The following is a 22,558-nucleotide window of genomic DNA, read 5'->3' as shown; positions in this document are numbered from 1 at the left end:
TCAATAAACAAAAATAATATTGCTCTTGGTGTTCCTTGGCCTAAATGATTGATAAGTTATGTAAGTGTAAGCATTGTATTCCCAACTATGCAAATCAAGGTGAGCTGCATGTACTCTCCCAATGTAAATCGTCTGTCCACGTGTTTGTAAAATATTGAAGGAGTATGTAGATAGACTTCTCTGAATGCTTCACTATTTTGGATAAGAGGCAAGCCAAATGAAGGCCAGACAACTGTATATTAATCTCTGTAATTAACCAAGGGGTATGGTGATATGTCAACAAGAAAACATGGTTGCATAATTATGACCAAACAAACTGACAGTGAGCTATGGTTCGCGTAAGTTTGAAAAAGTTTGTCCCTTAACACCATACTCAATTACTCCTGTAAAGTAAACCGACCATTGGCAATATACTGACTAACTTTGCAATCTATACGAGGTCCAGATATGCGCACCAAGTGTCTAAAGCGAACGTTTGACTGAGCATATTCATGCAAATGCCTGTTGTCACCACCACTAGCCATCACCAAGGGTGCAGGAATTTTCAAATTACCAGTCTCTCGTGTGTTAGAAAATATGAAGAGGTTATGTTTTTATAAACGCTTATCACTAAGGGCCATTTTTTTTTATCAGCTAGTTTTCTTCGAAAATGAAGAGAATCCAATCATGAGACAGGGATATGAGTTTTCTAGCATTTGAAAGATTCCACTTTCCACTTCTGATTAATTCATATATAACCCAAGTTTATATATCGAAGTACTATGCTGACATAAGAAAAAAATTTTTATGGTTTGAAATTTACTTCAAAATTGTTTATGCAAGTTTTATTAAATGGGATATATCTGAGGTGTTTTTGTAGTGATAACTTCCACAGGCTTTGGATCAAAACTAATTGGATGCGTTTCAAGCAAGGCAGCCTAATTAGTTTTTCAAGCACTGGTACCAGGTGTCTTTTTTGCGTATTGAGAGGTCAGTTTCCGATTAATACGCGTTAGATTAAAACATATATACATTTTTCTTTTGTTCCGGACAATGTGTCTTTTCTCAAACTTTAGATAATAAGCTGCCATTAACAAAGGGCCAATAACAGGAAGCTGACGTGAGAAAAGTGCGTGACCTGAAGATACATGCTTCGCGACGTGAATTATACTAAATGTCCTTTATACAAATTACCTCTAACATGGTCGCAGTATCTGTGCCACATTATGTGTAATTTGAACGTCACTGCAGCCTCGGAAATGAATGCTGATGTTGTTGTATTAGTCTATGAGCCACACATGATATTGGTACAACCTGAAGTGGCCAAAGCTAGTTTGTGCTAACATGTCTATGTGGTCAGTAGAAGTAAATTAAGATATGATAGTCTCTCTGCATTGGTAGCTTTATCATTTTACCATTTTGATAAAATGAAAAATTACCTTCTAAGGCGTGGAGCAAATTACAAAAAGCAGGAGAAACGTCAATATATCGTAGAGTCTCAGTTAATAATACAATAAGGGACCAACTTGAAAGGGTGGTTTGGATTGTTTATGAAGCAAAGAAAAGGACCTCGTACGGTAAGGCGGGAGAATCGGCCCCAGGGAGGTACGATAAGAAAGCCTTCATGGAGGCGGTAGGGAAAATGGTGGCGTTCTACCAAACCATACACGTCGATGTGTCAAAAGACTGCATCAGCATCCCAGGGCTCACCCTCCGCTACATGTTTCACGATCTGCGCTCTGTGTTCACGCCACGCTCATCGGTGAGACATGCACGACTGTCTGAAGGAAAACATCCTTGGCGAGCAGAGCATCATTTTCCATGGTTACCACGAACGAGGCGTGACACGTATACGAGGAGGTAAACTCTGTCATCGGATCGTCGGGTTCGATGCAAACGCCTTGTAGGCCTGCCGATGGCGGCGTGACGGGAAGAAGTTCATTCCCACCGGTACAGCGACTCGTCTGGCTGAAAAATGACTGGACTGGCAGTCACACCAGCTCGGGATATCCATCCACCACCGGCTCAACCACACGGAGAAGTGGATCGGTGATCGTCAACTCCACGTAGACGGGTTCGCCCACATCGACGGACGTCCCATCGTCTTCCAGTTCCACGGCTGCTATTACCACTACCTCGGCTGTCATCTACGCCAGAGTGAGCTACGCTACAACCACCGACGGGGATTGACAAGCGGTACGCCTTAGCGCCGTCACAGCGACGGCCCACGACGCAAGCTCAGCTGGTGGAGTGTGTCGTTCTATGCCGATTGTTTGGCTTCATCGAATGTAACATCCAGGTCCCCGACCATCTCAAACCGAAACTTAGCGCAATGCCCACTGATGTTTAAAATCACTGACGTGAGCCTGGAGGACATCGGCTCCACCATGGCGGGAGTTCGCACGGGTCAATGACATCATGCCCTGTTCAAGGCGAATGCTGATCGAGAGTACACGCCCCGAGCGAGCCTTCCAAACTTTTGCGGACGCCGTCACCCAGGCCCCACGACAAGGGGACACTGACCTCTCCAAGGCACTCATTTGTGAAACGATGAGAAATTCCCGCTATGGCAAACCGTGACAAACCAAGACCCACACGAGGCTGTGAAAACCTGTGGCCTGGCGAAGACGCGCAAATTACTCGGGAGTGTACAGTGCCAGATCGATGACGACACCTTCGAAGTGGTCAGCAGCAAAAGAACCATTTCGTTACAACCTACCGTTGCAAACAGGATGTATGGTGTACCAGTGCGCCAAACTTCAAAGTATGTTGGAGCTCTGCTACGATTTTATGGCTCGGTTCTTTGACAAGTCGAACTGGGAGTACTGTGAGATGAAGACGGACTCGACGCACATGACCTGGTCTGATGTGTCGAACGTATGTACAATGGCGTCCATGGGACAACCTCGAGCCCGCTGACTTAAGTAACACATGCAATATTGCTCGCACACAGCTGTGTCCAGATTATGCAGCCGCCGATCATTCCACGTCCAATAGTGTGTTCTCCGGGTGAGCCAAGGTGTGGAGGGGTGGTAGTCGGTACGAATCAAAGTATTCTCCCCGGAGATTTGTGGGGTTCGGGCACATGTCTTTGAAGACGGCCCCCAATGTTGTATCTCCAAGAGCAAATCTTCTTTCTGAACAAGGTTCTGTTGGTGATCGTGATGGAGGTTGGGGGTCAAAGAGGAAACGAAACAACGTGTAACCTTTGGCGAACGTGGTGCAAAAGATGCTGTTCCCCTCGTCGTGGAACACATTCCCCGTGTTAGTGATGTCAACGACATCCGAGCGGGAAAATCCAAATCACCCCATTGCTCCGTTCTGGCGTGACACAGCTCAGCACTCAACTCTACAACTGGACGTTCACCAACGCGAACCTCAACGAAATTCGCGCGGGAACATACGCGTTGACAACTGGTCCATTCTGCCGGACGGACCAGTCACATCACAATTTCCAAGTCTACTTGTTTCACCCATCAGTACTATGCCAAGCTATGCTATAGCATACAGAGCGCGGACCCACTGACACGACTCCTCCGCAATTTTGACTCCTCCGCAATGCGACACGTTTTCGACGTAGTATACTGCTGTCGACGTTTATCCCGATGTACAGCACACTTTGAGCACAAAGCACAGTGGGCTCGGATTGATATTTTCTCACAACACATCCCAGGACGCCCTTATTTATTCTTAATCTTTTTGTCTTCTATAATTACGTAACACTTATTACGTCGTACATAACTATCATGAAATAGATTGTCTCCTAGACAGCAATGATCAAACAAAAAACAGCTGAATTGTAATAAAAGTACGTCGCAACATAAAGAGATGATGGGCAAAGAAAGCTCAGAACAAACACAGGAATAGTTTGCGACGAAACATTAATTCGATAGGTGATCATACATTAAAAATAGATTTTTCAAAACGTCATATAGCACGAAGGTTTAATTACCTCTCAAATATAAAAATTCTTTCTTTCACAATGGATTCTCTCGACAGGCGAAACTGCCGTTGTACACTGCTCACTTAGCCTGTTACAGACTGCAAACTAACCCTAGCGAGACCAGTAGCGCGCTCTTTCTGTCCACGAATCCAGCATTTCTCGGTAACAGCTAGGCCTTGTGTATATGCACAAAAACCAGCTGCGATGAGCTGCCACCAGCTGCGTTCTATACAGCAACTCTGATCTTAACCAGTTGGGCTTTGTCATACATAAGTGGTGTTAACAACCTGAATGTTAACAACACAGCCGTAATTATCTAATTTGAGCGTCTGTGGATTATGACTGAAAATTGGCTGTGGGTTATCTTCCTCTAACCGTAAAGTTTTGTATTGCCTCGTATTTGGTAGGTTGTGTTTAGTTGATATCCTAGCAACGAGAATTTCGGCCACTGGCTGGGTCATATGACAGCAGTCGCACGTTAGAGGTATCACCATTCCGCGGGAAGAGGCCATCAGAGACTAACCACTTTCAAAGTCCGCTAATTTTATTATCAGTGGTGGAGACTGGAATTTCAAAGTAATTGTACATAGTTTGTCAATAGAGCAGCTTGAGGAGCCATTGAACACATTACAGCTTGCTAGGTTTGTTAGGTTTTTAAGGACAGCGGGATGCCGAAAGTGAAGCATGTTTTAGGGCGCGCGCATAGGCCCACCAGAAAACCCGGTTGTCCCAGGAAGGCTTCTACAAACAATGCACCGGTGAAAACAGGTGTTCCTCCCGCAAAACGCAGGAAGGCAACTCATGTCAGCTACAGGAGTAAAACTGCAACCGTAACCCGTACAACAGCAGTGCATGACAACTCCAGGGCCCCCTCTGCGCATGCTCAGCCTTTGTTTACATACTCTGATCTTCCTGAATTACACATCGATTACAACCTGCCTTGGTTCGGTCCCACTGTCAGGTCCCTTCCACCCAGCCCATTTGTCAGTAGCGGCGATGACCTGGAAGCCCACGTTCCGTTGCAAATAAAAAATAAAATTTGGTCGGGTGAATATGTTGATTTATCCGTTTTACTGTGAGCCAAAGGAGCTCCGAAATCAGTTGTTCTGTTTCACTTAGTGGCCAACCTGAGGAACCACTATTTTTGAGGCCAAAGAGCAACTTCAAAAAACTTGTTTCAACTGAGTCCTGAACCAATGCATTTTTGGTATTTTCTAGCATAGATCTGGAGCGTCCTCCACAAAAAGGAAGACAACTTTTAAAATATATCAGTGTCAACCGCACATTGACATCTAGATTGGGCGACCTTGCTTGGCGTAGTTATGCTGAGCAGTTTAGGGTCAAGGTGGCTAAAAACACTAACATGTCGTGGGCTGTATTTGATGCTGCGGATATTTGCAACGTTGCCTGGAGCAGATCCACTATTTGGTCGTCATGGTGACAATCAAAGAGATGCCAAATTTGCTAGTGGTAAATCTAGGTCGCAGGGTACAGGGGGGGGGGGGGGATTTGTTGGGCATTTAATAGCGGTGGATGTTCGAGACGAGTTTGTAAATTCAAACACAGATGTAAAAAATGAGGTGGATCTCACAGTAGCCGTGTTTGTGGAAAGGAGTCAAAAAGCGGATAGAAGGTCATGAGACCTTAAAAATGGAACCCAAACAATTAGACAACGTATGCGCTGCTAGCACCTTTTCCCCTACCCAATATTCAGTTCAAAATCACCATCTAACGTTGGCGCCCATAAAATTTGACTATGTTTCTGGCTTAAGGTTTATCCAAATTTTAAACAGTCATAGGCTAAAGACTGGTTTTGAATTCGGGTTTCCGTTGCTCTCTCAGACCCCGCATTCCCCAAGATTAAAAAAAGTCAGAGCAAACTAATCTGGAAGTAACCGCAGTTAAGCTACAGAAAGAAATCAAAATGGGCAGGATTGCTGGTCCATTCGCATATTGTCCACTTTCTAATCTGCGTGTTTCTCCGTTGGTTTGTGCCTGAGAAAACAGATAGTGAATATGGCTTAATTCATCGCCTGTCTTACCCACATGGTAAATCGGTAAACGACTTCACTGATCCGCAACATTGTGCAGTAACTTACTCAAATCTAGATCATGCCATTTAAACGATTCAGGATCTAGGCAAATCAGCTTTGCTAGCAAAGGCTGACATTAAATCAACATTTCGGCTACTCCCAGTTGACCCTGGAGACCTTTATCAGTTGGGCATTAAATTTCGCGGGGTGCGCTTCTTTGATAAATGTTTACCGATAGGGTGTTCTGTTTCATGCTCAACTTTTGAGAGTTTTAGTACATTCGTTAAAAAAGGGTGGATTAGAAAGCGTTTTGCACTATCTTGATGCTTTTTTCTTCGCGGGTCGCGCTGAGTGTCTTCAAATGACGGAGGCCTTCTGTACATTATGTGTAGATAGAGGAATACCTATAGCTGAGGAGAAAAGCGAAGGCCCTTGTTGTACGCTAACATACTTGAGGTTTGAGCTCGATTCAGAAGAGCTCGTAGTGCGAATTCCGTTAGATAAATTACCACTGAGCATAAAACTGCAGATAGTTATGATAAAAGATTAGATTACCGTAAGAGAATTGCAGTCCTGAATCGGTTTACACATCTTTTCCTGTAAAGCCGCCGCCCCCGCTCGAACATTTTTTTCGGATTCTGATTAATACCACGATCAGCTAGGAATAGGTTCTGTGGTTGTCGTTGAAAGATCGGTATTATCCCTCTGTCCAGTCACAGCTGTGCAGGACTACCTTGCGTCCCATCAGGAAAATTACGTGCAGACAACTCCAAGGCCTCTTACTCGATATCATCCCGCGCACGCGGGATTTCATATGCGTACGGGGGTTGCGATTTAGGACCCATTCATTCAGAATAGCTACAGCTACGCATTGTCCCTCACAAGGATTTTATGAACAAACAATTAAAAGATGGTCAACCAATACTTCCCAAAGATATTTTAGACTACCCAGTTTGTTGCATAGTTAAAGATTGTTGATTTTCAGACATGCCTGTGCCGAGTTTATTTCACATTTTTCAGCTTAGCCTGGTGTGAAGACAGCCTGGATTATGTTACCTATATTGGGCCGAGCGGCGAGCAGTATATAAAATCGGTTTAAAACACTTGGGCATCTTTCCTCGTCTAAACTTGAGGTTCCAATGGTTAGGTAAAAGAGACATGAAGTGGATCAGTCTGCTGTCATCGATCAGGTATAAACTGCGTCGTAACCCAGGACCCGACGTCTTACTCATCCATTTGGGATCGAATGACCTGTGTAGCAGGCCACTTCACGAACTGATGGGACGGATGCATGTGGGTTTCGATGCCTTGAAACTCTGGTTGCCAGAGTGTAACATTGGCTATTATCACATGTTGCTGCTTTAGTTGGCGTTTATTTGAGAAATGAGCATTAATTCCCGTGACTCATCACAAATTTCAGTTTAATTGTCTAAGGAGAGAATGTAATCAGTTTGCCATGGGATAGGTAAATAAAGAATGGCGGCGAGTGGCGATAGCCTCTCCCAGTGGGTATTCGGGGCGAAAAACGGCACTAAATTGCCCGAGTTGCGTGGTTTCTCTATCACTTTTTCGGTGTGTACTTGTGTGTATCCAAGGAACGCCGAGCAGCAATGAAGATCGTTGGGTTAATACGAGGAATTGGGCGCGTCTACTAGTGTCATACCCGGGGGACACGTGTGGTATCCTTATCATTGGCTCGGTGTCTACCAAGGTGAACAAGGTGAGGATCCTTCTTACCGTTTTTCACAAAGGGGAGTTCACGGTAGCGTGTACCACCGGAACTCAGGTCTATATTATACCCTCGGGAACCTTCATTCTTGATAGTGTATAATTATAATAAACAGAGCAAATTTCTAATCTTCCCTTGTGGTTTAGATTTTATGGTTGTTAAGCTGTTAAGCAATAGTACCCAGCCCAGTATACAGGCGTGAATGAAACAATTTGTAAGGTTTAAATCGGGATAAATCGACTGACGTTGACCGTGATCAAAAAATTCGTGGCGAATCGTAGCGGTAGTAGGTAGTCCATTTCTCTAGGTATTAGATAGTTCTGGTGTGACTGGGGCTTAACGACGAAGAATTGTGTCATTTTTAACACAGCTGGGAAGTGGCTTATATGTAGGCGGAAAATGTTAAGCGATCGCGCTCATTACCTTGGATTTCACCGATTATGAAATTGCAGGGCGTGTCTTTGAACATATAGTATGACTGGCTGCGTATAGTTGAGCGGACGCTGTATGTCCACAGATGGCACCGCCATTTTGTACATACAAATAGGCTGAGGATATATCTGAAAAAAGAGCGCACACTGTCTCATGTAAGGGTAATGTCTGTAGGTTGTGAAAAAACAATGGTTCAGTATGCGATATGCAATATTTTCCATCTTGGTGAAACATACATACCGCTGAACCCAAAGGTCTTCAGGACAATTAAATCAGAGAGAACATTCGACAGTGTCTGAACAATACATTAATATGTGCACTCGGCTCAAAAATTAAATAAAGAAGGGCTATATTGATAGAAGCATGGCAAGTATAGCCAGTGGTTGCGTCGGTGTATTTTTGACACATTGAATGGTGTATACAGTACCACGACCGCCTTTGATGGTCTGATACGTCTGAAAAACGCGATACGTGTTAAATCAGCCATTTTGAAGGAATAATGTTTCCATGATGATCTGCTCTCCTACTAGAGAGGAAATGGCAAAAAGTCGTGTCTAGACACCTCACATGTTCGCCTATGACACAATTTACAGAACACATAATTTGTCCGCAAATGTTCGCCAAATGCCACAATCAGTCAAAGTGAATTAAGTTAAATCTTGCACTAGATGATTTTAAAGGCGACGTACGGCGATTAAAATATTATATTTGAAAAAATTAGAGATTCAGTTTACGCTACCAAGTCAGACAGGCCCTATATATACAAATTGCAACTTAAATGGTATTTAAGCAAATCAATGTTACATTTTTAAATCCTGGAATTCAGTTATTAAATCTGGTATTTTTGTTAAATAAGTTAGGGCCCATATACTGTCAAAAATATACGATCGTATACTAGACCTGCTGACTTCTTTGACATCGCGACGCTACCAATACAGGTGGTGGTAAGGTAACCATGCAGCAACGTCAAAAATGGACACAAGTCGTTCTGATGATTAATGTGCTTTAACGTATAAATACAAGACATTCAAGGAAATTCATTGGCGACATACATTAACAATATGGTCCATAAAGCTCACCTTACAACCTACAAATGTGCCTGCTTTTCAGTGAAACAAATCAAAATAATAAATAACGTAATTCGAAAGAATGACTGATTGGTTGATTGATTAACTGATGGATTGAACTCACCAGATTTGCCGTACACAGGGACCACACATAGAACAACTGCCAGCAGAAGAATCCGTGTCAGAGACATAAATTCCATCTTCACTGAAGACTGTATGCCAGACTTGTTTGTTCCTCTAAAAGCAATCCACACAACGAATTAGCTCTTGCGACAGTGTTAACATATATGCCGCTGTAGGTACCCGTTTCCTTTATAAACAAGTCTTCCCCCGGCAAGCGATTGGATCCAAGTGTGTTGCTTTACGCATCTAGAACGTGTTAATGCATGACAGTAACCAAATAAGGGAAGATGTCGTACTTTTCATCTGGACATTGACGTCCACAATTATGCAAGTTAAATCACAAATTCACGGTTCTTTGTGCAAAAGTGATTAGACGTTATCTGGCATCAAAAACCACTTCCAAGTAAATTAACAGCGAGTGCTTTGAGGGTACTTAACTATAGACTCTTGCGTGGGCAGCTCCAGTATGCTACATGCTGTTTCCCAACAAGGTCGTCATTATAGACTTAAGATACACATGCCTCATTTCCTGCTGGGGCGACACCTAATGCATGTCTGCAGGTCACTGATTTGATTGAAGTTGAACGTCATACTCCAGAATTTTACACCTCTATGATGGCGTTCAGTTTTATGAATGAAGGAAATGGGAGTCCCCGGGGTAAACCACCGGCGTTAGGAAAGTTCATCAGTAACTATATATATGACGTACAGACATGCACACCATATCGGTGGGAAAAGTGACATTCAGCGAACGTTAGACTGCGCAAACCGATCAAATGATCGTCATCGACAGCTTACTGCATGTCACCACGGCCCAATGAGCAGTGAAACCCAGCAGGAAAATGTACAAAAACCAGAGCCGGTTTGAACTTGCACCTAATGTGTCCCCGCGAATGAGTAAGTGCTTGAGCTTTAACGTCGTGCTCAACAATTTTTCAGTCATATCACGATGAAGGAGTCCATAGAGTGCATGTAATGTGCCTCCTTGTTGCAGCACGGATTTCCACCACTCTTATATCTAGTGCTGCTTCTTTGAGACGACATACCGAAGGCAAGTAAGAAGCCCCACCCGAGCCATTACCAGTCGTTGCGCTATCCCCTTCATGTAGAACGCCAAGCGAGGAAAGAAAAGAGAAGAGCCAAGGAAGAAAAACTTCCTCTTTTAAGGTCTTAGATGCGACTTGATACAGGACTTAACGCTGGATCGACTGTCGGCGAAGCCGAGGCTCTACCAACTGAGCTCTCAGGGCGGGTCCCCATCAAATGAACATCTTTCTCTTTTGTTATGCACGTGATGAGGTTACGCAGCACAAAATTGGCTTGATCAGAGACAGTGCGCAATTAATGTACGCATTTGTTTGATTGCATTGCGTTAGTTCAACCTGAACCGTAATAGGTCCAATTTGGTTCAGTGGCACTGGGTACTTTCACAAAAAAAAGAAAAAAAAGGAAAAAAGAAAATTAAATCCTAGATCATTTCACCTAGTGTTTGGTGTAATAGTGTACAGTTCCAGAAAAAAATCTTTCCGTGCGGATAAAGATGAGGAATGTGATACTAGCTCCATCTTAATTTCGAACCACGTGGGCACTAGTACATGTAGCTATACAATACATACTGTATGCATGGTGCAAAATATAGGCCATGTACTGCATATCAAAGTGCTCTGGAAACAGGTTTGCTTAAGATAAGTGCTTCATTCGTTATTCTTCAATATATGCTCTAGGGAGTCAGTAGTTTCTTTCGTGGACGTGCAATATTTTAAGCGTTTGACAGCGATGGGAGATTTATTGGACGTTTTAAACACAAATTCTGCATTTTTGTGCCATATTGTATTTCAAATTGATGTAAACATCTCAAAAAACCTTCCAGGTATTTCTCCATCACATTTAAATAATAAATCATTCACTTACACAGACCAATACATCACGATGAACCATAGGAAAGTTGTCCAAAAGATATCAGTGAGAATTCAGAGAGAAAATACGATATTGTAGATTTCATACAGGATACTACTGATAGGAAACATTGAGGGCAAAATTTTATTTAACGCTGGTGGAAAAAGAAACTCGAAATGCATTGCAATAAATAGCGAACTCATCTCTGATATTACAAAGTATTTATCATCATTTGGCGGTGAATGACTTTTCCACATAATTTTCTTACCAATTACATCAACGATATTAATTTGATATATTTACTATGCGCACAAAATCACAGAAATTTTGGTGACTATTTCTCAACGCTTACGGAAGTTTCTCATACACTCGCTTACGGAAGTTTCTCATACACACAGGCATCTAAAGAAACTCATAGATTTATTCATTTATTTCTTAACACCCAATGATTTGATCACTTGTTTAGGCTGAGTTCGGGATCATGTCCTCCAAATATCGCAGTATCAATCTCCTCATATCTGCGAATTCCTAACCTGTTGCGACAGAAGATCAGCAAGTATCTCGTCTCATCTCGATGCGACGCCATTCAGTTATAATGTTATGCGTGCAATAGTGCAACCTCACTAGACACAGCTTCCGGACTTTTGGATATTACCGTGTAGAAATATAGTATCCAAAAGCAATTTTTAATCAAAATATGTAAGTCTCCAGTGGTAGTTACGAATGCAGTTTACGTTTTGCGTAAATTGCTCTCCACTTTCTATGTAAATGTGGAGCCTTATTGGCTCACATGTAAAAGCGCTTGCTCCATGTAAGTATTAAGTTCATGATCACTGAGATTGCATACTCGAATCCATCTCTTTAAGCATTGCGTCAAACATCAGTCAATCGATCAATGAATCAATCCACGGTCAATCCATTCAATTAATATCAGCGAATTTGCAATAAGCTTTTTTTTCTATTCCCTGAGACTTGCAATCATTGTAATGTTTCACACTTCAACCTGTCAACAAATTTCAAACAGGTGTGGAGTATTTCAACACAAAATGGACCTGACCTTGTACACATGCATGCAATTGTTACTTAGAGGCGGTGCTATGACAATGGTTTCATGAAAACTACCACTAGGTCAGGCACCTGCAGATGGTCGTGGTTTTTCCCGGATTTACTTACACCACAATGTGGGTGCATTCATATAAGTGATATATTATAGTGCAAAAAAAACCACCAATAAATGCTACAAATTAAGAGCTACAAGTGCTTGATATAGTAATTTACTTATTTATTTCATGTTGACTATACCCAAAAGTTTAATAACAATTGAGAGAATAGATTTGATTAACTTTAAATAGTACTTATTACGTAAATCAAAAAATTCCCCAAAAATTGAAATTTAAAATCAAAAATATTAGAAAAATGAAAATAAAGAATTGAAAAACTGATAGGAGGATGTCTATTCGCCTCACCTGGCTACTATTGCTGCAACGATACTTGCACTGCCCTAAAGAAGTTTGTTGATGAGGCGACTTCGCAAACCTTTGAATTTGCTGCAGTAATCCAACAAAAATCCAGAGGAAATGCCACAGACAATCAACCTGATCGCTTTATCCTCCCATCTGATATGCCTGGTTTGCAAAAGAGTAAACTTCTAATACTTTTCTCAACAAGTCAAGAACAAAACTTTAATCATATTAATGATATAATTTCTTTCAAAATAATTAAATCTACATTTTCCATCAGGTAAAAATCAACCTAAACAGGCTAATTCAAATGTAAACATACATAAACCGTTAGACCAATACTGATCTTACTATTACAATGTTCAGCAAACATACAGTTCGGTGAGCTGACACGCAATGATGTGCATTCAAGGCTTGAACTACGTAATTACGTAAGTTATATGAATTCTTCAGGTCAAATAAAACTAGACATGCCCCCTTTCTGCCAGCCACAAAAAAGTTTTCAAGTTCTAATTTAGAATTAAGTCATTATTTTATGCAAACTTTCAGCAAATTAATGTAAATCCCAAGACAGACAGCTGCAAACAAGGTTTCTGACCTTTTCTCAGGTTTTGATTGACCTAAAATCCAAACTCAACGACAGTCTTCAAAATAAATCAATGTTGAAATAGGTTTTAACCAGACTGGTCAAAGTTGTATGATAGATTTGACAAGGCAGCACAAACAAAGACCACCTGATCAATAGACACACCACTAACGCTGGGCAAGGTGCCCTGAAGGATTTGATACTTGTTTTGCAGCTGTCCACTGATATGGCGGACATGTTGACAGAAGTCCAGAACTAAGCGATTGGAATTTAGGTCAAGAGTGGACAGATGAGCTTCAAATGTAGGTAATTTGCGTGCTACATACACGCAACAATTGAACTGTGATTCACTACCGTCAATGTCTGGATTTCTTTCATCAGCCAAAACCCAGTCTCCTGGCAAAAGGTTTTCTGAGAGGGAACAGTGTTGTATGAGATGATTGTTTGTAATGTCACCTCTCAATCCTCCTGACACACACATTATCCTTCCTGATGGATCCATTGCCAGAAGAAACCTGCTGGAACTGTTTTTATTGTCAACTGAAATATCTAAACTAGTCTCTCCTGATGAAAGCAATGGGTCATCTATGAACACTTCTAGGCAGTCAATAATCACAGCGATTTTGTCACTATTTACAAAATACAGCCTAGCCTTTTCCGGAATGTTCGCCCTCATCGTTATCCTCGCAGGCCAATGTACTGCGTTCCTTAATCTAACAGCTAAATTTCCCATCCAGTTCTGGTATATTTCAGACACTGTACATTCTGAAATGTTGAAGCGAAGCGCAATATCACCAAAGGACACATTTATTCTGAGAATGATTAGAGTAATCAAAAATTCCTGAAACTTGTCAACGACTTTTTGACACGTTTTTACTTCATCAGAAACATCATGAAATACCCTCTTCAAAACTCTGAAATTGTCAAAGCCTGTGTAAAAGTTGACTTTTATTTCATTATTTGCCAAGGATTCTTCAGTAAAATCAACTTCAAGTACTTTCCTATGTAAACAGGACAATTCCCTACAGAGACGTTTTTGGGCAGCCTCCATGAACTTCAATTTGGCTTCCATTCTTAAGAAATCTTTCCCTGGAATATCTGACTGGCATAACACATCTTTTGAAACTGGTTGGTTTTGCCAGTGATCACGCTGAAGTGCAGTCTGTGGGGGACCCATTAGCCGGGCTAAAAGCTCTGATGGTTTGCAGTTATTTGTCTCTGACAACTGCTGCTGGCCTTCATGGATTGATGAAGATGCTGGCTCCAAGTACATGGTAGATCTATCGTTCAAAGCAGATGTGTACAGTCCAACGGGCACTGGGTCAGGTGGCTCCACTTTCACCCGTGTAAGATCCACAGGGATACAGGCACCTGAAAATATCAAGGATGAGGATCACGATGCAAGGCAGAACCAGCAGTAAAATATTTCTGAAACTGAAACAAAAATTTTTGAATATTTTAAATAATAAGTGCAAACTTGGAACTTAATTTGCTTGGAGGTTTAAGGTTCAAAACCATACATTAACAAACAGACAGCAAGGTTTTACCTGGTTCAGTGGCATTTACTGGCAGTGGTACAGGCATTACATTACTGAAGCCCATGTCTGGTGACTGATCTGTGCTAACTGCTGCTTCAGATTCCAGCTTCTTGCGCTTCTGTTCCTTGTATCTCTCATGTCTGGCAGCCGCGCGTTTGGACAAAGGCTTTTCCACAACATCATGTCCCAGATTCAGTGTTGGGGCCCAATCAGGGCTCTCTGTACTATACAGTGGCGAGGGTTTTCCTAAAACATACAAGCATGCCAGACTCAAGTGAGGTTGGATGGGTATGGGCTGATACAAGATTTTAAATCTCAAAGCTTTATGAAGTCAGACTGATTTGATGTTGTTTATTCACCAAATATATATAATATAGAAAGAATCTCACAGATGCAACTGTAGGGCAGTAATAAAGTTTCAGTGAGCTCGTTCTATCGCGCATATAATTTAAACCATTATTTATACAATAATACTGGCTAACACTGTCTCTAGCAAGGATGAGGAACTCCTAATTCAAACCAATTGGACACTGAAATGTGCTACGTGCCCAAATTTTTATCCTAAATCAGGCGCTCATTCCTGAATGTAAACATTTGCCTGTAATCACACCATCAGTGCTCAGAATCAGAATGCTCTGCTTGCTGTTAATGCCTGTTTCACGAAGCCATTATGGTGATGTTACGCCTACAGTTAGGTACGTGATGCTACATGTGCGGCTGTGTCAGCTGAAGACATACAGGGCCAGAGATTACACGCTGTTCCATGTTCCTTCCTTCCAAATATACATCAGGGAGGTGAATCTATTCTTTGTACTTTAAACATCTCATTCACTTTTCCAATATTTGAGATTCGGATGAGTCAACTCTTCTCTAAGGCCAAAGTAGGGCCAGATAAATAAGTAGTTGGAGAAGTTGTTGGTAGATCATTTGTCTTCAATAAATACAGAATACATATCAAGCTCAATCTGTGAGTGAAAGCTTGTGTGTGGAAGAATTTGTTGCCTTGCCAAAGGCTAGTGGTTTAATCCAGGCACAGACCACCACCGTGTAGGACCAACATGAATTCTTCAGAATGGCATTAAAAATCAATCATTGAAATCGGTAACATTTCTTAAATGTTCGCATTAAATATGCTTAAAAGCAAAATGGCTACAAAGAGAATGATCTTTGTTATTGTAAACCTTGAACCATTTTAATCACTAAAGCACTTTTTTCAGTGGAATTTACACACATAACTATTACGAAAATGACATCAGAAATAATTTGTTTGTGTCACTGAAGATGCAAGCTTCAGAAAAATGTGCAGACTGTTTTTCTACAACCCATACTTCCCCAAGAATGTTTCAAAAATATTGGTAACAGTGGGCGCAAAAAAGTGAAAGAATTAAGGTACTTGTATCCTAAAATGTTTTTCCTCTGGTATTTGCTTAATACAGCAAATATGTAGTTTTTGTGTTACAGTGTGACATCCCAGTGCACAATATACGTAATTGTTTTTCTACAACCCATACTTCCCCAATAATGTTTCAAAAATATTGGTAACAGTGGGCGCAAAAAAGTGAAAGAATTAAGGTACTTGTATCCTAAAATGTTTTTCCTCTGGTATTTGCTTAATAAAGCAAATATGTAGTTTTTGTGTTACAGTGTGACATCCCAGTGCACAATATACGTAATTGTAAATTTCAGTCTTAACCTCCTCCGTGATCCCATACCCATGAATCTTTTGGCTAACACAATAAAAGAATGGCCCGACATCAAATACAAAATGTGGTGAGATCATAATCCTTAACTTAATACATGTAATACTAATCTGAAAACAACTTCAATGATCCAATCAATCTGACTCAAACACAGAATGTTTAAGAAAATGTTTTATTTATATTTCAGAGGTCAAATAATAATAGCACGAATTTGTATATATTATAAATGCTCAGCTTTAGCTTGCACTATTTAGGAACAATGCGACTTCTTTCAGACATGATTAGTGACTCAACAGCATCTTCTTTCCTCTTATGTTCAAGGATGTTGTCTATTTTCTTCCCATTCAATGTTGAATTGGATAAATCAGTCCACAAAAAAGGCCCAGATCAAGACTTGGCAACCACGATGGGCTGGTTTTCAAGTGCAGACAGGCCTTCTTTCCTAAAAATGAAAAACAAAATATAAAAAAAAATAATGTGTATCATTATTATTGTTCCAATGTTCAATTGTAAATTAGCAAATGTAAAATTAATGCTCACAATAAACTACTTTGAATTTGTTTAAGAAATATTGATACTAGTTATAGCTAACATTACTCTATTATAAATAGATACTCCCATATGTCATATAAAATAAACCAGATGATGTTGTTGAAAAAGTAAATTATAAACCACTTGGGAAGAAAACTTACCATTTACAAAGTGTGGTGTAGAACAAATTGTACGGTCCCATGATCATCTGTAAAATCTTTTGATTTAAGCACTCTTTTAATCAGCGGATGGCTGTCTTAGTCAAGCTTGCGCGTTGAATCCCCTTGGGTTTCAATAATTTTAGGTGTTTTGCAACAACTTATTTCTTTGTTTATGCCTGCTAAATTTGAGCAGCCAATAACACAGTACATGATGGATGGCATCTAAAGAAACAATTGGAATTATCTAAGTTCAAGCCTTCATAAACATTCTTTCAGAAATTCAAATGGATCAAAATTTATGAAAAGAAAACAAACAAACCAGTTCTTGCTCTTGGGTATAAAACGTTGATATCAAAGAATCAAGTGAAATATGATAGTTTACAAATATTTTGCCTATTTTCTCTAAATAATACCTCACCTCCGAATAACTACGTCTTCGAAAATTCACATTAAGGACGAAAATTCAAATTAACGACAAAAATTCATGGATGCAACAATGGAAATAAATAAATGGTAAGGCCACCATCAATAAAGGAGGTGTTTTCGCAGCCTAATCACAGATATATTTGCAGCACAAAAATTACACAAGGTCCTACAGTGCTGGGGTGGACCATGGCAAACAGATTTTACAGGATTATTTCCCTTGATACCAGATGCACAGTAAGCCTGATTGAAAATGTCTTATTACATATCTGCAAGCTATCAACCAACCAAAATATGCACGATTAATAAACAAAAGGGGTTTCTGGTGGTGTGATATCTTACCACTAACGAAGTGATCGCTACAGACTCGAATGTACACGTAGGTTCGCTCTTTAAGCTCTGGTCGTCCGATGTTACCGAGCCAGGCATTTCTTCTCTTCCTACTGAGATACTCTGTTCGTTCACCCTGTCTTGTAATGACACTGGGAAGACGATAAAACGATTTTCCCGAATCTTTGCCACTTGTGTGAGTGCAATGTTTGATCACACACATAACCATCACGACCGTCCCTTGGTTCAGCTAGACCATCGGCATCGCTACACAAGTCAACAGTCTGTATAAAGTCGCGCTGCACACGCCACGGTTCGTGTTTTGTGGAAATAACGTCTGCTAGTATATGTATTTGCCAAAGAGGTACGTTTGGAAGAAATCAAAAGTGAAAATATGCCATGTTGCTAATGTATCCTGAATTACATTCAACCAACCGAGCTACGCGGAGCACCACCGCGACACAAAGGCATTCCACCAAGATGGCCGCCAACAACGTGACGTCACGCAACATTCCCTACATAAAGCTCGTTCGAACATCGTTCACTTCACTGATTCTCATTTCATGCTTATTTCTCTAAGCCTAGATTTAGACCTTCTATTCGCGTTAGTCACTATTCCAACTGTCAGTTACTCGAGAAGTCGACTATTAGTTATTATAGTATCGTACACGACTATACTTTAGAAATATCTTACCGCTAATAAAATGTTCACTGCATACTCGAATGACTGCATAGGATCGCTCTGTGATGTCTGACCGGTCAATCTTAGCCAGCCATGCAGCTCTCCTCTTCCTACTCAAATACTCAGTTTGTTCACCTTGGTTTTTGATCACAGCAGGCAAACGATGGAATGATTTTCCAGAATTTCTACCACTTCTTCCATGGCACTGTTTGACAACACACACCACCACCATAGTTGCTGCTGTTTTTCCCAGGCTCGAAACCTGCAGGTTGCACAAAGTTCGATGACGTCATGATGGTTGACCGACGAATTCTAAAAACAGCCATAAGCGCGGCGCTGTGACACATTGTGCATTGTATTTATTTATTTATTTATTTGATTGATGCTTTACTCAAGAATATTTCACTTATACGACGGCGGTCAGCATTATGGTGGGTGGAAACCGGGCAGAGCCCGGGGGAAACCCACGACCATCCTCAGGTTATTGCAATACCTTCCCACGTAGGGCCGGAGAGGAAGCCAGCATGAGCTGGACTTGAACTCACAGCGACCGCATTGGTGAGAGACTCCTGGGTCATTACGCTGCGCTATGTACATTGTACATAATATGAAACATTGTACATAATATACAATATAATGAACAATGTTGTTAATGGAAAACAACCGCGACACAATTCAGTTTTTGAGAAAAGGCAAGAAGCTGACTGAACTACCGTCTACAAATGTTTTCTGATAAATTTTAAAAATGAAATTTAACTTCAAAGTTCATATGCCTACACACCTCGAGCACGCTGTGTATGTATAGTACATTCATGCAGTGTATGTACATTAAAATAATAGTTTAATTAAAAAGAAAGCGGTTAAAAAAAGGAGGGTATGAGGGGTTTTATTTTTAATTATTTAACCTTATTATTTAAGTTTTGTTTTTTTCACAGTTTTGTCTTTAAGGTATCAAGTTTTAATGCACCGGTACTCCTCTGCGGAGGCCTATTGGTGCCCGCACTGTAAATATTTCACGAATTATGAAATCGTTATAACGAACTGCCCATCCGCTATAGCAGTAATCTGTGATAACGAAATCTTATTATCCATTAAAACGATATTATTGCTTTATGAAATACCACAGACAGGAGCGAGGAACAACAGGATATCCGAATAGCATAAACCAAGACAAAAGTAAAAGGCGCACAAGTCGCTATGGCCTTTCCTTCTCAAAATAAGAAGCTTACATCTTTACACAAGCGTCGTTATTAAGTCCTTGTAATGAATAACAATTATTATAGTACCAGTAATCCATTGCAGCCATCCATTAAAGTAAAAAAGTAATTCATTTAAATGAAATAGTAATCCATTAAAACAAAATAGAGTCTAGTAATCCATTAAAACAACTTATCAAATGGTTTTAACGAATTAGTTGTCCATTAAAATGGAACAGTAATCCATTAAAACGACATCAAATCATAATAACGGACTGCTATTGCGTGAAAACAGATTGCCAATCTGATAAAACGATTGGCTAACTTGTAACAAAGTAGTCATTTACTAAAATGGAATAGTAATCTGATTTAAGGAATAGGCTGGACACATTTTTTTTATTTACTGTGGCACCAATAGTCTTCCATACTCCTCATCCATTCATTTTGGTGCGTATTTTCTTTTGTTAAATATGGCCTGCATATATTTGTTCTTAAATCATCTTAAAATAAGCAAAATAAAGTAGAATGATTGACACTGTCATACACAGGTATTATCCTCTAAGTATATATAGTGCTAAGATCTTACCATTAAATCAACAAGAAAGACAAAAATTATCATACTGTCACAACTATGACTGTTTATCGATGTAGTCCTGTTCAGATGGAAATATTGAATATAAAGAAACAATATGACCTTAAATATATGGTTTAAAATATAGCTTATGCTTGTCGACAGTTCTGTTTATCATGATTTATCTGCAATGAAGAATTACACTTTTGAAGAACAGTTTCGAAGGCTGTAGTTTAATGTGCAAGAATTATTTCAAATAGTTGGTAATGAAAATTTCTAATTTAAATATACCACCTACCAAGCGCCTACAATGACCTCATCATATTAGACATTGACCTCCTTAAACCCTGAAGCTATTATCTATGTTACATTGTTGCCTGTTTTTTTGACACCACTCACTCTCTTACTGTATATATGTTGTCTTGTATCTCTGTATGTTCATATGGTTTGATAACGATGTAAGAACCTACATCGAAACGTCACCAACACAATAAATCCAGGAGTTGTTATCCATAAGTAATGCCTCTGTCAATCTATACCATCCCAATTCCTAAATGCCTCTGAAAGAAGCCTATTGGGTATAATGACTATCATCATGTATTAGGTATAATGATTATCATCATGTCTTGGGTATAATGACTATCATCATGTATCAGGTATAATGACTACCATCATGTATTGGGTATAATGACTATCATCATGTATTAGGTATAATGACTATCATCATGTATTAGGTATAATGACTGTCGTCATGTCCTAGGCATAATGACCATCATCATGTATTAGGTATAATAACCATCACCATGTATTAGGTATAATGACTATCATCATGTATTAGGTATAACGACTATCATCATGTATCAGGTATTATGGCCATCATCTTGTATTGGGTATAATGACTGTCATCATGTCTTGGGCATAATGACCATCATTATGTATTAGATATGATGGCCATCATCATGTATTAGGTATAATGACTATCATCATGTATTAGGTATAATGACTATCATCATGTATTAGGTATAATGACTGTCATCATGTCTTGGGTATAATGACTGTCATCATGTATCAGGTATAATGACTATCATCTTGTCTTGTGTATAATGACCATCATCATGTATTAGGTATAATGACTATCATCATGTATTAGGTATAATGGCTGTCATCATGTATTAGGTATAATGACTGTCATCTTGTATTGAGTATAATGACTGTCATCATGTATCAGGTATAATGACTACCATCATGTCTTGTGTATAATGACCATCATCATGTATTAGTTATAATGACCATAATCATGTATTGGGTATAATGACTATCATCAAGTATTAGGTATAATGGCTGTCATCATGTATTAGGTATAATGACTATCATCATGTATCAGGTATAATGACCACCATCATGCATCAGACATAATGACTGTCATCATGTATTGGGTATAATGACTGTCATCATGTATCAGGTATAATGACTATCATCATGTCTTGGGTATAATGGCTGTCATCATGTATTGGGTATAATGACTATAATCATGTATTAGGTATAATGACTAGCATCATATATTAGGTATAATGGCTGTCATCATGTCCTAGGCATAATGACCATCATCATGTATTAGTTATGATGACCATCATCATGTATTGGGTATAATGGCTGTCATCAAATATTGGGTATAATGACTGTCATCATGTATCAGGTATAATGACTGTCATCATGTATTAGGTATAATGACTGTCATCATGTATCAGGTATAATGACTATCATCATGTATCAGGTATAATGACTATCATCATGTATCAGGTATAATGACTATCATCATGTATTGGGTATAATGACTATCATCATGTATTAGGTATAATGACTATCATCATGTATTAGGTATAATATACTGAATTCCCAGTGGAATAAAGTAATTAAAACAGAGAGCTCCTGGCAGTGGAGCTCCTGGCAGTGGTTTCATCAAGGCACTCTACACTTTTTCTATCTGTGATGTTACCAACTATGTATATATGATGGCCAGTTCAAGCTAACGAAAGCCTGACTTGACCTGGGTGTTTTATGAAAAGTTAGTGCATGCATACTGTGTGTTGTTTTGACCAGGCCATCTGGAGAAGTTTCCTGATGTGTGTTACTCCTGGTGGGTTCTGGCCTCCCTCATTGGTCATTGGTCACCTAAAC

The 22,558-nt window shown here is 40.0% G+C and overlaps 1 protein-coding gene across 2 annotated transcripts; it reads right to left on the bottom strand.

The window, feature by feature from the left end:
* Positions 1-12,588: 12,588 nt before the first annotated feature.
* Positions 12,589-18,852, bottom strand: LOC135482250 (uncharacterized). 2 transcript variants are annotated; one of them, XM_064762133.1, is made up of 3 exons: positions 18,626-18,852; positions 14,796-15,032; positions 12,589-14,619 (listed from the first exon to the last, which is right to left on the bottom strand). In XM_064762133.1, the coding sequence occupies exons 1-3, from the start codon at positions 18,843-18,845 to the stop codon at positions 13,337-13,339; spliced, it is 1,740 nt and encodes a 579-aa protein (XP_064618203.1). In that variant the 5' UTR covers positions 18,846-18,852; the 3' UTR covers positions 12,589-13,336. The 2 variants fall into 2 exon arrangements, with proteins under 2 accessions (XP_064618203.1, XP_064618204.1); XM_064762134.1 differs by lacking the exon at positions 18,626-18,852 and adding an exon at positions 17,944-18,349.
* Positions 18,853-22,558: the final 3,706 nt, after the last annotated feature.

The sequence above is a fragment of the Liolophura sinensis genome, chromosome 1 (assembly GCF_032854445.1).
Source record: "Liolophura sinensis isolate JHLJ2023 chromosome 1, CUHK_Ljap_v2, whole genome shotgun sequence".
Classification (NCBI taxonomy): domain Eukaryota; kingdom Metazoa; phylum Mollusca; class Polyplacophora; order Chitonida; family Chitonidae; genus Liolophura; species Liolophura sinensis.
This window is presented reverse-complemented; position numbering and strand designations above follow the sequence as displayed.